The sequence below is a fragment of the Staurois parvus genome, unplaced genomic scaffold, assembly GCF_062004578.1.
Source record: "Staurois parvus isolate SC_StPar_1 unplaced genomic scaffold, SC_StPar_1.0 ptg001349l, whole genome shotgun sequence".
In the NCBI taxonomy this organism is placed as follows: domain Eukaryota; kingdom Metazoa; phylum Chordata; class Amphibia; order Anura; family Ranidae; genus Staurois; species Staurois parvus.
In genome coordinates this window covers 2912262-2927772 of record NW_028319145.1, presented here as the reverse complement: position 1 = coordinate 2927772, position 15511 = coordinate 2912262, and the positions used below count along the sequence as shown (strand labels likewise).

Here is a 15511-nt window from a genome sequence, read left to right as displayed (position 1 = left end):
GCGAGCGGAACATTAACTTGCAAAACTTCCTTCATATAGTATATCCTAGAGCTGTACCCCTTCAGTCCTAGCACTAAGTAGAACCATGACTGAACTATGCATTATGTTTCGGAAAGCCCTTCTCAGATGCCGGTACATTGGTTTTTAGCACCAGGAGCCCAGCACTTGGAGTTGATGGACTAGTTAATGGACATTTTTTTGTTTTGTTGCAGGAATGCAGGCAAAGCTTACAGAGCTGACAATGGAGAGATGCAGGTGAGTGCAAAACATGGTGACAGATGGTCACTGTAGTAATAAACAACAATACTGCTCTCTGCTACATGTACTCACAGCCTATTTACCTGCTTTTACTTTCACAAAATGGTTCTTTTCAAACTCTAATTGCATCATTTGAAACCATGAATGTGAGAGTCATTGGTGAATAACAGCACCAAGCATACTATTAATCTCAGCTGTTCATAGAGCAGCGCTGGTCCCAAGCTATAATAATATTTGTTTTATATTCAAAAAAAATTAATATTAATATTCAGTATATTAATAATTGTAGAAGAGGTGGTCACAGCCCAACCCCATTTCTCCTTTAAATCCAAAGACAGTTACTTCTGTCTAGTACTATTCAAAGTGTCAGATCATGTTGTGTCTGCTAAAGCAACACTTTGGTTGCCTCCTAACAGCCTCTTGACATTAAAGTGGTTGTAAACCCTTACATATACCCAGTGAAGTGACTGGCCTCATGTGATACCCAGAGATTAACCAAATCATCCTGCGTAAGTTGTACCTGTTTATCTAAGGCAGTCTTTCCCCTACATCCATTCAAAGTGCAGAATTTACACAGGACCTCTCAGCTCTGAAAAGCAGGGGGCGGGGAGCTGAAGTTATATCAATGAGGAGAGCTCTGAGAGCGGATTGGAGGGAAGAAACACACCCCCTTCACACATCACACAGAGCTGAGGCTGCCAATCACAGGCTGTTCTCCCCTGCCACCTCTTTTCTCTTGGTGTCAGGAAAATTCATCAGAAGTGATTCATGCTGATAGCAGAGGAACAGGGTAGCAGATAGAAATGACACTGCTCTGGGTTGAGAATACTACACACTATAGAGGGATATGCTTTGTTCATATTTCATGTCTGAGGTTTACAACCACCTTCGCCTCCTCCTCAATATGCCCATATAAAATACAGTACCAACCTGTTCTCCAATAGAATCCAACAGCCAGCCAGGGGCCAGAATGTGTGCTGAGATTCTCATCTCCAGGGGTGGACTGACAACTCATGGGGCCCCCGGGCAATAAGAAATCATGGGGCCCCTGTATTATCGCCCACACTCAAACCACACCTAAAAAAGCCTATGAAAGGTACCAGGGGCATCTCATGGGGCCCCCTACTGACCCTGGGCCCTTGGGCAGTGCCCAAGTGCCTAAATGGTCAGTCCGCCCCTGCTCATCTCTTGCTACCCTTATACTGTACAAGAGAGAAAAATGCACATGGGTGCTAGCGTGAACAAAATATTTGGTGGTTAATCCATTCCTAATGGTCAGTGCCTGACCAGTGTTTCAAGCCACTAATAACCATTCCTCCTGCAATGAGAATAATATCTGTGGACACTTTTACCTGTTTGGTTTGTAGAACAATTGAGCTGTTCCCAATGTATTATCTTATTTTTTTCCTCTATAACTTTTAGGGACACTCAGAGGCTTGAAGAGCTCTTCTCTAAGAATCACTTACTGCGGGAGCAGCACAAAATCCTCAATGAAAATATTAAAGTGCTTGAGAACAGGTGAGAACTGCGTCTGATCCAGGTCATTCCTACATTCCATGTTACTCCAGGAGTGAAGGGAAAAAACAGCTATGTATAAGAAGTTGTTTGGGTTCATAACACTCAGATCACTTTTAGAAATTTAGGCGCAGGTTTTCAGTACTAAAAATTGACATGTTTTAAGGAGAACTCTTCCAAGCTGGCCCCAGTTCTTTTGCTCCAGAAACATACCAATCCTCCAGTCATTCACCCAAAACTACACAGCAGAGTTCCTTCCTTAATCAGGGTTATATTTAGTTGCATATAGCCAAAATGTGTCTTTCGTATTTTGAATAGCGTAGGGAAGGGTTGTTCAGTATGTTTTTGCTATCAGTGTCCTATTGGTGAGATTTCCCTCCTAGACCGGGGTCTCCAAACTGTGTACTGTCCTTCAGACTTTAGGAAGGCTGGAGTGCCCCGTGGGAGTAGAAAATGCCCCAGTGTCAGTAGGAGTAAAAAAATTGACACAGTGCTTGTAAGTCAGTGGACAGAGGAATAGTGTCCAATCATTGGTATTAGTGGGAGAAATAGTGCCCCATCATTGGTGTCAGTGGGATGAATAGTGCCCCTTCATTGGTATCAGTGGGAGAAATAGTGCCCCATTTTTGATACTAGTTGGAGGAATAGTGCCCTATCTTTTGGTATTTGTTGGAGGAATAGTGCCCCATCATTGGTATTACTAGGATGAATAGTACCCCAACATTGGTATTACAAGGAGGTACATCGCCCCATCATTGGTATTACTAGGAGGAACAGTGCTCCATCATTGGTATTAGTGGGAGGAATAGTGCCCCATCATTGGTGACAGTGAGAGGAATAGTGCCCCATCATTGGTGTCAGTGGGAGGAATAGTGCCCTGTCATTGGTATTAGTGGGAGGAATAGTGCCCCATCATTGGTGTTAATGGGAGGAATAGTGTCCCATCATTGGTGTCAATGGGAGGAATAGTGCCCCATTATTGGTGTCAATGGGAGGAATAGTGCCCCATCATTGGTGTCAGTGGGAGGAATTGTGCCCCATCATTGGTGTCAGTGGAAGGAAAAATGCCCCATAGTTGATGCCAGTGGAAGAAATGGTACCTCGTTTGTGTAAATGGGAGGAATAGTGCCCCATCATTGGTATCAGAGGAAGGAATAGTGCCCCATCATTGGTATCAGAGGAAGGAATAGTGCCCCATCCTTGGTACTAGTTGGAGGAATAGTGCCCCATCCTTGGTATTAGTTGGAGGAATAGTACCTAATTGTTTATATCAGTGGGAGGAACTGTGCCCCATCATTGGTGTCAGTGGAAGAAAAAATGCCCCATAATTGGTGCCAGTGGAAGAAATGGTACCTCCTTGTTGGTGTCAGTGGGAGGAATAGTACCCCGAAGGCCAGGTAGAGGCAAGCAAAGGGCCGCAGTTTGGAGACCACTGTCCTAGACAGTTGTCACTGAAACAGATGTCTCCATTATAAGATCCCTCAACTCCTGTTCTGGTGACAGCATTAAAATTTTGGATTTTCCTTCGCTTTTTGTTTTAGTTACAGTGGCCAACAGGAAAAATAGAGGGGTGAATCCTCTCACCATGGACACAGGCAGCAATGAAAACCTGACCGGTGTTCTAACCCTTCCCTACTTTATCTAAAACTAGCAGAAAATGTTTTTGCTATACATACACTTATATATAATATTATTCATTATTATCGATTTCATTATGGTTTGTTTTTGGTTTGTTGTTCAGGTTGAGAGCCGGACTGTGTGACAGGTGCACGGTGACCCAAGAACTGGCCAAGAAGAAGCAGCAGGAATATGAGAACTGTCACATCCACACTCTTCAGCAGATTTCCTCTCTCAGTGAGTATATTCAAAGGACCTTGGGTACCCCACTGACACAATTACCATCAATTAAAAGTATTAGTCCACCCGAATGGGCTGTTTTAGCAGTAGCAAGAATTTGGTTGGCTTTGTCAGCCACTGTCTTCTTTGTTTTGGATAGTCTAACAGTGAGATCTCTCTGCCATAAATCCTGGTTCTATTCCTGTGCACCTGGGAGTTTGGGTGTTCCCACTCACCTTGGTGTTCTCAGCTCCAGCTGTTACATTCTCCATAATGTAAAATGATTATAAATCTAGCAGGAATGGGGGAGCCCCTCATAATGGGCACAACAGGTGTGAGAACTCGGGTGCAGAGATCTCACCAACAAAGTTCCTAGATGACAGATGAGATAGGTTTACCTCTCCAGCATCTACCAAAGATCTCACCAACAAAGTTCCTAAATGATAGATGAGATAGAAGGTTTACTTCTCCAGCGTCTACCAAAAATTGAAATTAGGTAGTACCCAGGTTGTCTTAATGTATGGGCACTGCCCAGGGGCCCCAAGTGCATAGGTGCCCCATGATAATCTTACATTACATCATACTTGCCAGCTGTCCCGGATTTGCTGGGACAGTCATGCTTTTTACTAAGCTGTCCCGGGATGGCCCAGAGCAGCGCCCCAGAACCTATACTGTACCCTCCTGATCTTCCCCTGTACTGTGCCCTCCTGACTCCCCCTGTACTGTGCCCTCCTGATCTCAGATTTGTGCCCTTCTGCCTCCACCCCCCTTGTACCGTGCCTTTTGTGCTGATTAGTCTTTGACTTGTTGCATGTTTTCTGATTGTTTAAAATAAATTTTATTGAAAGTACTAATAAATATATGTTTCATTCTATCAACTATTTATACTTTAATTCTTGAGAGTAGGTGTGTAAATTGGGGCAGGCTCCTAGGGGCCCCAGTGCATTACTTTGCTGGGTCCATGATGCTTTTAAGACAGCCCTGACAGTACCTGACTACGGCAAGCTTCATTTGCTTCTTTGCCATCACGTTTCTTGCATACCCCGTCGCCCATACATAATAATAAATATCCATACATTGGGGTTTTTTCATATATATTTATTATGTTATTCCTAGTTCATTTATAAATCCTATTTACATAAAGAATAAGTTTTGTTAAAACATTAACATTATTTCTATGAATTCACTTTCAAGACCATTAATAAAACACTTCAGCTTTTCCTCAGAACGTGTCCTTTGATCATCGCTGACAAAAAACATTGGAAAGGAAAATGGAGGCATTGCCTATCCTAGCCAGTCAGATTCCATTTCTGAGTTTTTGAGGAAGTTAGAAAATTTTAAATATTATAGGTTTGTTACCCCAAATTTCTGCTTCACAAACTTTGGTAAATGAGGCCCAAGTCCAGTCTTAGGGCTCAGTTACACTAGCAGTGCTCTCTGAAGAGTGATCCATGTCAGAGAGCAGGCGTTGTATTGCCTCCTCACTGCCTGCTTTAATACCTTGATGCCCGCACTAGCAGAGCATCTGTGTTCACTCGGGTCTTGGGCAGGGGCGGACTGACAACTCATGGGGCCCCCGGGCAATAGGGGATCATGGGGCCCCTGTGTCCTTGCCCAAACTCAAAAAAGCCTATGAAAAAGGTACCAGGGGCATCTCATGGGGCCCCTTACTGACCCCGGGCCCTCAGGCAGTGCCCGAGTTCCCAAATGGTCACTCTGCCCCTGGTCTTGGGTTGTGTTCAGTGGATACTACGCTTGCCAAAAGGGACGGGAGGATAATTCCTGCCGTAGCCGTGATGCTTTGCTTGGAGTATGTGTACATTCCTGATCGCTGCCTCTGCAGCTAGAGGGTAGCAGGTGGGAGGGGGGCAGTAAAAGCGTGGCTGCACCACATGGTTTTAGTGGCCCCAACCTCATGTGTGAACAAGTCCATACACTGTCACAGAAGTCTCAGACATCATGTCACTTGTACTAGTCACACAGACTCGCATGTTGTGTGGAGCACAATAATAAAGGTACGGTGATATCTTATACAAAGGAGTGTTGTGATTACAGGAGAATGGAGTCTGTGTCACAACATTTCTTTGTTCCCTGTTCCTGCATTAAATGCCGTACTGTGACGGAAGAACATGTCCCGATGGCTCCATCTAAGCTCTTTACTGCTGCTATAAAATTCAGCAGGTAGATTGTTGGCAAGTAAACCAAGAGTGTCCCTAAAATGTATATGGACCCAGTTCTAGGTGTATTACATAGTTACATATTTAGTCTGGCATAAAAATGACAAAAGTCCATCCAGTTCAACCATTAGAAAAAAAAGAACGTTATAATCCTATACTCACAGTTGATCCAGAGGAAGGCAAAAAAACCCAGCAAAGCATGAACCAATTTGCTCCTGCAGGGGAAAAAATTCCTTCCTGATCCCCCGAGAGACAATCGGATATTCCCTGGATCTACTTTACCGATAAATGTGATATCCAGTTATATTCTGTGTATCCAAGAAACAATCCAGGACTTTTTTTAAAGCAATCCACTGAGCTGGCCAGAACCAGCTCTTGAGGGAGTCTATTCCACATTTTCACAGCTCTCACTGTGAAGAAACCTTTCCGTGTTTGGAAATTAAATTTATTTTGCTCCAGACGTAAAGAGCGCCCCCTTGTCCTCTGTGATGACCATTCAGCATAATGCTGTATCCACATAGGGATTAACCTAAAGAAGCCAATCAAAACTTTCAAGCAATTGACTTAAGGTGATTGTAGCCGTATTACTGCATTTGCCACAGAAACAATTGAGTACTGACGTGATACTTGTTTTATTGGCATTAACATACAATTTTGAGGACAAGCTTTCGGGGTATGTCCCCTTCTTCAAGGTCCAGGCAGTACTCAGACTAACATACAATTTTGAGGACAAGCTTTCGGGGTATGTCCCCTTCTTCAAGGTCCAGGCAGTACTCAGACTAACATGCAATTTTGAGGACAAGCTTTCGGGGTATGTCCCCTTTTTCAAGGTCCAGGCAGTACTACTACACAAAGTTTTGTGGGAGCCTCACCTCTAAAGCAGGTCAAAGTCGACAATCTATACAGCTTATCTGAGCTTTCAGAAAGCAGAGGGTGGGGAGTTGAAATTACACTCTGTAGATATCAGTGAGGAGAGCTGATTGAAGGGAAGGGGTACACCCCCTTCACACAGCACATAGGAGCAGAGCTGAGGCTGTCAATCACAGCCTGTGTACTGGAGTTCCCTCCCCTGTCACCATTTTTTATCTCTTGGTGTCAGGTATACATGTCAGAAGTGATTCATGCTGATAGCAGAGGAAGGAAGCAGCAGACAGAAATGACACTTAGTGCTCTGGATTGAGACAAGTACACACTATAGAGGGATATGCTTTGATCATATTTCATGTCTGAGGTTTGCAACCACTTATACATATAATGCATCTATGACATCTTTTGTTATTTGTATTCTTTTTGGCCTTTAGCACTCTTTCATTTGCGTTTCCATTTATTTCAGGCAATCAAATAAATTTGTTAAAAGAGGAAAACAAGTCTCTCCTCGAAGAGCTGAGGAAACTCAAGCATATGGAGTAAGTGCTGGATCTTCATCATGTCATGATGGTTGCTGCCATTTTCAGGGATTGACAGTCTATCCCTCTTCTCTTACAATTTGATTTTGTTCTAGCGCTCTCCTGTCACTCTGACCTTTCATAATACACACGGCTTGTGCTTGTTTGCAGTGAGAAGAACAGATCTAGAAGCCATACCCCTGAATGTAATGCCACATCAGAATCACCGCACTCGGAGATCCCTGCTGCCAACCCCAAAAACAACCCAGAACAAAACTTCAACCAGACGTGTAAAGATGACGAGGTCCAAGAAATTGTTTCTGATCACAATGCATCTGAAGGTCAGTTATACTCTGCTTCCATAAGTGTGACTTGACTAGCACTCTCATCATAGTCGGCTCAAGGCAGAGATCAGTGTTTATATGCAGAACAGACTTGCGGGAGAGTGTGACTGCTCTGTCGTCAGTGACAAGTAGAAGCCACTAGAGGGAGCACACTGATTTTAAAGCAATCCTGCCATGGGAAAAACATGGAGGCTGCCATTGGTGACCTCTAAAAATACCGATTACCTGGTTGTAATACTCGCTTCTTGGTTAAGCAATTTGAATCACTGACATGGACAAAAAATATGTAGATAAGGACTTCTGATTTGTCTCCGGCTTTTCTTATCTAAATACAGGGTCAGCAATTCAGAAACTATTAAAAATAGGGCATCAGCTACGGTTGCCACCTCTTCCCTTTAAAAGCGAACACATATTAATTACACAGGTTCTGTGGCTGATTAAGGTGGTAAACTATGTAATTAATATGTGTTCGGATTTAAAGGGATGAGGTGGCAACCCTAGCGTCAGCTCAATAGTCAGGCAACTAGCATTTTCAGGAGTTCAGTAATGAATGCACCCCATGGCAGAGGTTTACTAAAGCTGGTTCACACAAAATCTGGTGCAGCTGTGCATACTAACCAATCAGCTTCTAACCTCAGCTTGTTCACTTAAGCTCATTTTGCAGTCTCCAGCTTTAGGCTGGCCATACATTTTAAACTTTTCTTGAGAATTTTTCTTTAGATTTACCAAAAACCAGATCTGAGTTTCATAAATCTCTATTGTGGCCACTATGACTGGTTAGTATCATGATAATCTGTGCTCTCATAGGTAGAGACGGTCACCCAGATGGTGCAAAATATACACGGTGCTATTTATAATGAAGTTATTTGAGATTTGAATGTGTAGTTAAGCAGGCCATACATTATACACTTTTCTTGAGAATTGTGCTTTAGATTGACTAAAAACCGAATGATAGACTCGCTGCAGGAAGAGGGGGGTGGAGCCAAAACATGGCGGCGTCGGAGAGCACGATGTGAGTGCTCTCCGATAATCTCAAACCTGCCCATCCCGAGACCCTCACGGAGTGAAGCCCCACCGGATTGTGGAGAGCCCTGGGAGAGAGAGGCGGGTGTGGAGACGGGAGAGCGGAGCTTGCACGGACCTCCGGGAGGTGAACTTGCTGGGGAGATCCCAGGACAGCTGCCGGGTTGCCGGGGAAATGAGGTTGGGCGGTGTGAGCACGCTGCTCGCCGCAAAGGATGACTGGGTAGTAGAGACGCCGGCCGGTTCCCTCGCAGAGAGACAGTGACAGGTCGGCTCCCCTGGCACCACATGAATGGGAACCTGTGCGGATAGAGGAGGAGAGATGCTGCAGGAGTAAGGGGCCAGCTACGGAGGACCCTTGAGGGAAAGTGGATGCTGGCTGGTGCCCTGATGTGACAGGGTGCTTCTGGCGTATAGCTGCCTGTACCCCCTGGCCGGCTGTTTGATCCTGGGTCAGAGAGACCCATAAATATCAGAAGAGCTACTCTCCTTCCCTGAGTCGACTTCTAAGGACCAAGAAAGGAAAGTGAAAGGAGGAGGAAAGAAAGAAATATAGTATCGGAAACCCTGAGGAATCCCCCCCCAGGACTGAGCAGCAGTGAAGACCCCCCACACAAGTATGGAGTCACCGTCCTGAGAAAGGAGGGGTGAGTGAAAAATGTTGGGAGCTTATTGTGTGGTGAACCCCTGAGTGTCATGGGCTACTAGGGGGTGAAGGAGGGGGAGGATTCCCAGGGGCTAGAAGATAAGAAGAGAGGAGGCCCAGGTGTCCTAGGAGAGTAAAGGATATAGGAAAAATTGCAAGTCTACCAAGATATTTAGAGGACATGAAGAATAAAGGTCCCAAGGGAGCAGGGCCCAAAGGGTCCCAAACAGGAACAATAAAGAAATATACATCATATGGAAATACTACGCCAGAAAGGGCCCAAGGAGCAAAGGGGGAAATGGACACTAGTTCAGGAAGTAGTCCTAGATTATCAATGGGCTTGAATAGCAGCAGTAGCCAACAAATAGTGGATGGCCTGGGAAGGAAAGGATCTGAAGGTGAACTACAGGTACCAAATAAGAAGGAGATGACTGAAATGTTTCAAAATCTGGAAAAAACGATAAAACATGAAATGACAGCTATTCGAAACGATTTAGGACATCTGCTAGCAAGAATGGAAGAAACGGAGGAGAAAGTTAAAACCCAGGCCCAGAACATAGATAATCTAAGGAAAAAAATAAGCCAATTAGAAAACAACCAGAAAAAAATGATCTATAGGATGGAAGTTCAAGAAAATAAAGAAAGAAGGTGTAATCTTAGAATACGAGGAATCCCAGAGACTGCTAAAGGGGAAATATTATACGAACTAGTCAAAAAAATCCTAAACTCCATAAGAGATAGACCTGAAACAGACGGGATCAAGTTAGACGGAGTATTTAGAATAGGAAAGTTCAATCAGGCTACTGAGAAGGAAAGACCGAGGGACATAATTGTCCAGTTCCAAAAATTTGGGGCCAAAGAGGAGATTTGGAAGAAGACCAAGGGAAGATCATTAATTAAGTTTGGAGACTTTATTATCCAAATTTATGCGGACTTAACAGTAGAGACCCTAAGGAGAAGGAGATCCCTGAAACCCCTGTTGGAGCAAATGAGAAAACAGAATGTGCAGTATAGATGGGGTTCCTCAGCATTTCTAATTGGCTGGAAAAATGGGGTTACAGCGTATTTGCGATTTCCGGAAGATTAAAGAGATTTTTGTTATAGACTGGACTTGCATAGAATGGAGATAGCTGGGTGGGAAGAAGAAAAAGAAGACAAAGGAAATATAACTAATGCAAGAAAAGAGGACTGGCAGCACGTCGGGGGGAGGGGGGAGGGGGGAGGGGGGAGGGAGAATTAAGTAGAGAATGAGGTTTTTTTTTTTTTTTTTCTCTCTTACTTCACTCTCTCGCCACTGGTCTTCCTCCTCCGGAGGTCGAGATCCGCTTAGAGGATACGGTTAACGGTGGGAGGTAAAGAGTAAAGACTCTCGCTGAGTCTAGACTATAGAGAGAGGGAATCGGGCGGGTCGGAGATGAGGTGAGCCGTACATAGGTGGAGCTTACGCCCTAAATTTTAATCAATGGTGGAAATGGATCCACAAATGATTTGTAGGCAGTTTATATGCCTAAAAATGGGTAGGGGAAAAAAAAGAGAGGGTGGGAGGGGTGGTAGGAGGGGGAAAGGAGGGGGGGTGGGGCTAATATTCTGCAAGTCATTTGGGCCTAATAGGAGGAGACGAATTAGAAGAGAGATAAACAGAATCAAGAAGGATGGAAGAAATACAGTTTATAACATATAATGTGAATGGGTTAAATTGCCCTGGGAAAAGATTCAAGTTGTTTAAAGAGCTACATCATAGGGCAACGTCAGTGGTATTTTTGCAGGAGACACATTTTGAGATAGAATCTAATGTGAAACTAAAATCCAAATATTATCCTACATGGTATTACGCCGACTCTCCAATTAAAAGAGCAAAGGGGGTGGCAATAGGATTGGCAAAAAATATGAGGTTTGAGTTGGAAGATAGAAGGACTGACCCGGAAGGGAGATTCCTGTTTTTGAAAGGTAAACTACAGGGAATTGAATGCACACTAGCCAATATATATTGCCCCAACAAGAAACCTGAGATCTTTCTGAAGGGTCTGCTAAAAAAATTGATAGATTTTAAAAAAGGGCGTTTGATAATAGCAGGAGATTTAAACCTCTGTATGGACCCACAGATAGATGCAACCTCCCTTGTGCAGAGAGAAGGGGGTAGGTCCCTGAGAGCTTTGAGGAAGGTGATCCATGAGTACCAACTGGTGGACACCTGGAGAATAATGCATATGAAGGACAGAGACTATACCTTCTTCTCTAATGCACACGAGATATACTCGAGACTGGATTACATTTTAATAGATCATCAACTCATTGAAATGCTGGTTAAAATAGAAATAGAGACAAGAACTTTTTCGGACCATGCCCCAGTTGTAATGAAAATGGGATGGGGAAAAATGTGGACGGGAGGTTTAGGATGGAGGTTAAATGAGGCTCTTCTCTTTGATGAGGATATTGTGCAGAGGATCAGTGAAGAGATTAAGGTATATTTCCAGGAGAATGAAACAGAGGAAGTATCGACAGCTACAGTATGGGAAAGTCATAAGGTATATATAAGAGGAATCCTGATTGTGATGGGAGCAAGGAAGAAAAAAGAAAGAAGAGAGAGGGTTAGCGGACTCTTAAAGGAAATCCTGGAATTGGAGTGGATACATAAGAAAAAAATAACAATAGAAACAAGACAGAAGTTAAGGGATAAAAAAGACGAATTAGAGAGATTGATGGATGAGGAGAGGAGAAGAGTATATAATAAAGTATTAAGTGAAAGATATAGATGGGGTGATAGACCAGGAAAATACTTAATGAGAGCCCTGAATAAGAAGAAAAACAGGAATTATATAGAAAAGATAAAAAGCCCTAAGGGGGAGATGGTCCACTCAACTAAAGAAATCATTAAAGTATTCACGGAGTATTATAGAAAGTTGTATAACATCAGCCTCCAAGGAACATCAAAAGAAACTAGAGAAGGTATTAATGAAAAAAGGAGGATATATTTAAAAAATGCGGGATTGCCAAAGCTTAGTGAAACACAACTGAACTCCCTGGAGGCAGAAATCTCTCAGGAAGAAATAGAAGTAGCATTAAGAAGTACAGGAGGAGGGAAAAGCCCAGGCCCGGATGGTTATACTGTTAAGTACTATAAAAAATTTAGTGAAGTACTGTTACCAAAGTTAAAGAAATATATGAATGACTTGGGAGAAGGGATGGAGGTGAGGAGGGAATCCCTTCAGGCCCATGTAGTTCTCATCCACAAGGAGGGAAAAGATCCCTCTCAGTGCTCTAGCCACAGACCAATTTCACTATTAAATACAGATACTAAGTTGTACGCAAAGGTCCTAGCAAACAGGCTGAAAGATCTAATGCCCGAATGGATCCATGGAGACCAGGTGGGCTTTGTCCAGGGGAGAGAGGGTAGAGATAATGGCTTGAGAACTCTGATGCTTATCCAGAAAAGTAGAAAAGGGAAAGCCCCGGTGGTGCTCTTGTCAATTGATGCCGAAAAGGCGTTTGATAGAGTGGACTGGGGCTTTATGATAGACAACTTGGAAGGGTTGGGGATTGGAGAGAGAATGCGAGAATGGATAGGTAAACTATATAAGGAGCCCACCGCAATCATCACGGTAAATGGGGAGAGGTCGGAATCCATTGGGATGTCCAATGGAACAAGGCAAGGATGTCCATTGTCCCCCTTGCTGTATGTATTGACATTGGAACCCCTGCTATCAATAATAAGGAATAGTGGAGCGGTAAAGGGAATCCAGATAGAAAATATAGAACATAAAGTAGCGGCCTTTGCGGACGACCTACTGTTTTATGTAGGCAACCCCCGAATAACATTACCAAATATAATGAAGATTCTGAAGGAATATGGGGAACTATCTAATCTAAAAATTAATCCAACAAAAACTGAGATTTTGAACATTAATATACCAAAGAGCGAAAAAGAAAGGCTACAAAAAGAATTCCCCTTTATTTGGAGAGAAAAAGATATAAAATACCTAGACATAAATCTCGCTACCTCATATAAACAACTGTATAGATTAAACTATATTTCTCTGATAAATGAGATTAAGGACGAACTAAAAAGATTAGAAGGAGGAAATCCATCATGGTTAGGACGTATGAACCTAATTAAAATGGTAATTATACCTAAAATACTCTATAGATTTCAAATGATCCCAATCAAACTCCCAGAGGTGTTTTTTAAGATAATGAGAAAAATGTTAACAAGATATATATGGAGGAATAAAAAACAAAGAGTATCATATGAAACACTAAGTAGGACTAAAGAGAAAGGGGGGATGGGACTACCTGATGTCAAGAGATACTACAAAGCAGTAATGTTAGCAAGAATTTATGATTGGACATTTAATCATAAGGGGAAAAGTTGGGTAAAAATAGAGAATGATCTGAGTGGAATTAATTTGAGCAAGATGATATGGGTTCCAGCACATTATAGAAGAACCAAAGAGGGCACAAGCACCTACACTTTAATTGTCTTAAGGATATGGGACAACTTACATAAACACATGAAATGGGAATTCAACTCTATATTAATGCCTCTTGCAAACACGGAAATCTTCCCTCCGGGAAAAGATGAGATATCAGGGAGATGGATTAAAAAGGAAGATATCCAATTGAGAGACGTATTGGTAGAGGGGGAGTTGAGAACATTTAAAGAATTAAAAGAGATGGGAGGAGATATGTTTACTAAAATAGATGAGTGGAAATATCATCAATTAAAATGTTTTATAGGAACTCTCCCAAAACCCTTGAGATTAAAAAAGGAATGGAACATGTTTGAAAGGCTATTAGAAACACGTAGAGATGGGAAACACGGAGTTACAAAAATGTATAGAATACTCACAGAACTAGACACAGACACAAAGTTAATTTTTATAGTAAATTGGGAAAGAGATATGGAGGTGGAGATAGATGAAGATCAACAGAATAAGATATTTAGACTAGTTCACGAGAATGTTAGTATGAGAGACGTTGAGATTAACTATAAATGTTTGACACGATGGCATATTACACCGAGCACTGAGCACAGGATGAGGGGGGAGAATTCAAACATGTGTTGGAGAGGATGCGGGGAAGAGGGCATGGTGTTTCACATATGGTGGCAATATCTAAAAATTCAGGTTTACTGGAAGACAATAGTCAAATTAATAGAAAAAATAACTGGAAATGACATAGGATTAGACCCAAACATGTGTCTCCTACATAGTGTTGAGACAACAGTAAATAAATATAAGGAATCGGGTGTATGGTACTACTTAAGTGCTGCAAAAGGGTTGATCCCCAAGTATTGGCGGAAGGTAGAGATACCAACGGAGGAGGATTGGATCAATAGGGTAAACCAGATTAGCAGACTGGAAAAATCTTATCATATTCAGGAAGATAGGATGAAAATATATTATTCACCATGGGGAAAATGGGAAAAATCGGGATTGAAAGAGAAATATAGAAAACTCTAATCTAGGAAGTTATTCGAAGTTATTGGGCCTAGAGAGATTGGAGATCTTGCAGAGGGGAGGGGGGGGGGAAGGGGGGAAATGGTGGGTTGGGAGGGAAGGGAATAGAAAAGAGGTAAATATAAGGGACAGAGTAGAAATGTATGGATATTTATATGTATTTGTGTCTCTTTTTATGGATTTTTGTAATAATATGAAAAACTAATAAATATTTAAATTAAAAAAAAAAAAAGATTGACTAAAAACCATATAATATGAGGTCAAACCTAAACAACACATTTTAATTGTATCCAAGTAGACGGGCCCTTGCACTACATTACTGAAGGTAAATCTAAAGGAAATTGGACAGAAAATTGTAAGTGTATGGCCAGCCTTAGTAAATAAACCCCCCATATTTCTTTCATTACAGTTTTAGCCCTGGTTCACACCGGTGAGAGTTGTCATGTGATTTGACAATTTCAAAGTTGCACCCTATTGTCCGCAAAGGAACCATTAAAATTGGTGCGACTTCAACTCTGTCTGATTTGCACCGATTTTGAAAGTAGTTCCTGCTCTACCTTTTGTGATTTCAGGTGCGACTCGCATAGACATCTGTGCATGACGTTGCACAGATGTCTTCCAAGTCGCACCTGAAGTCACACTGACATCTGACTTTGAGATCGTGCGACTTCAAGTCGGATCCAGTATGAACCAGGACTTACTCTAGAATATATATATATTCTATTTTTCTTATTTCAGAAACATGTCCCGCTGTCCTTACATTGTCACCGGTGCTGAAGAACGTCCAGATGATGAACAATTCAACTCGGCAAACTGACATGGTATGTGATGTATCAAAGCGTTTTTCTCTGGTACCTTCTTCAAAATTGAG

At 42.4% G+C, this 15511-nt stretch overlaps 1 protein-coding gene across 1 annotated transcript in view; it reads left to right on the top strand.

Moving 5' to 3' along the window:
- Positions 1 to 15511, top strand: part of RBBP8NL (RBBP8 N-terminal like) — a 57033-nt gene that overhangs the window by 27494 nt on the left and 14028 nt on the right. Inside the window, exons 3-8 of the mRNA XM_089661534.1 lie at positions 213 to 255; positions 1681 to 1776; positions 3515 to 3627; positions 7120 to 7192; positions 7343 to 7512; positions 15379 to 15461. Coding sequence (XP_089517660.1) covers positions 213 to 255; positions 1681 to 1776; positions 3515 to 3627; positions 7120 to 7192; positions 7343 to 7512; positions 15379 to 15461 — 578 coding nt within the window. The remainder of the gene's footprint in view (positions 1 to 212; positions 256 to 1680; positions 1777 to 3514; positions 3628 to 7119; positions 7193 to 7342; positions 7513 to 15378; positions 15462 to 15511) is intronic.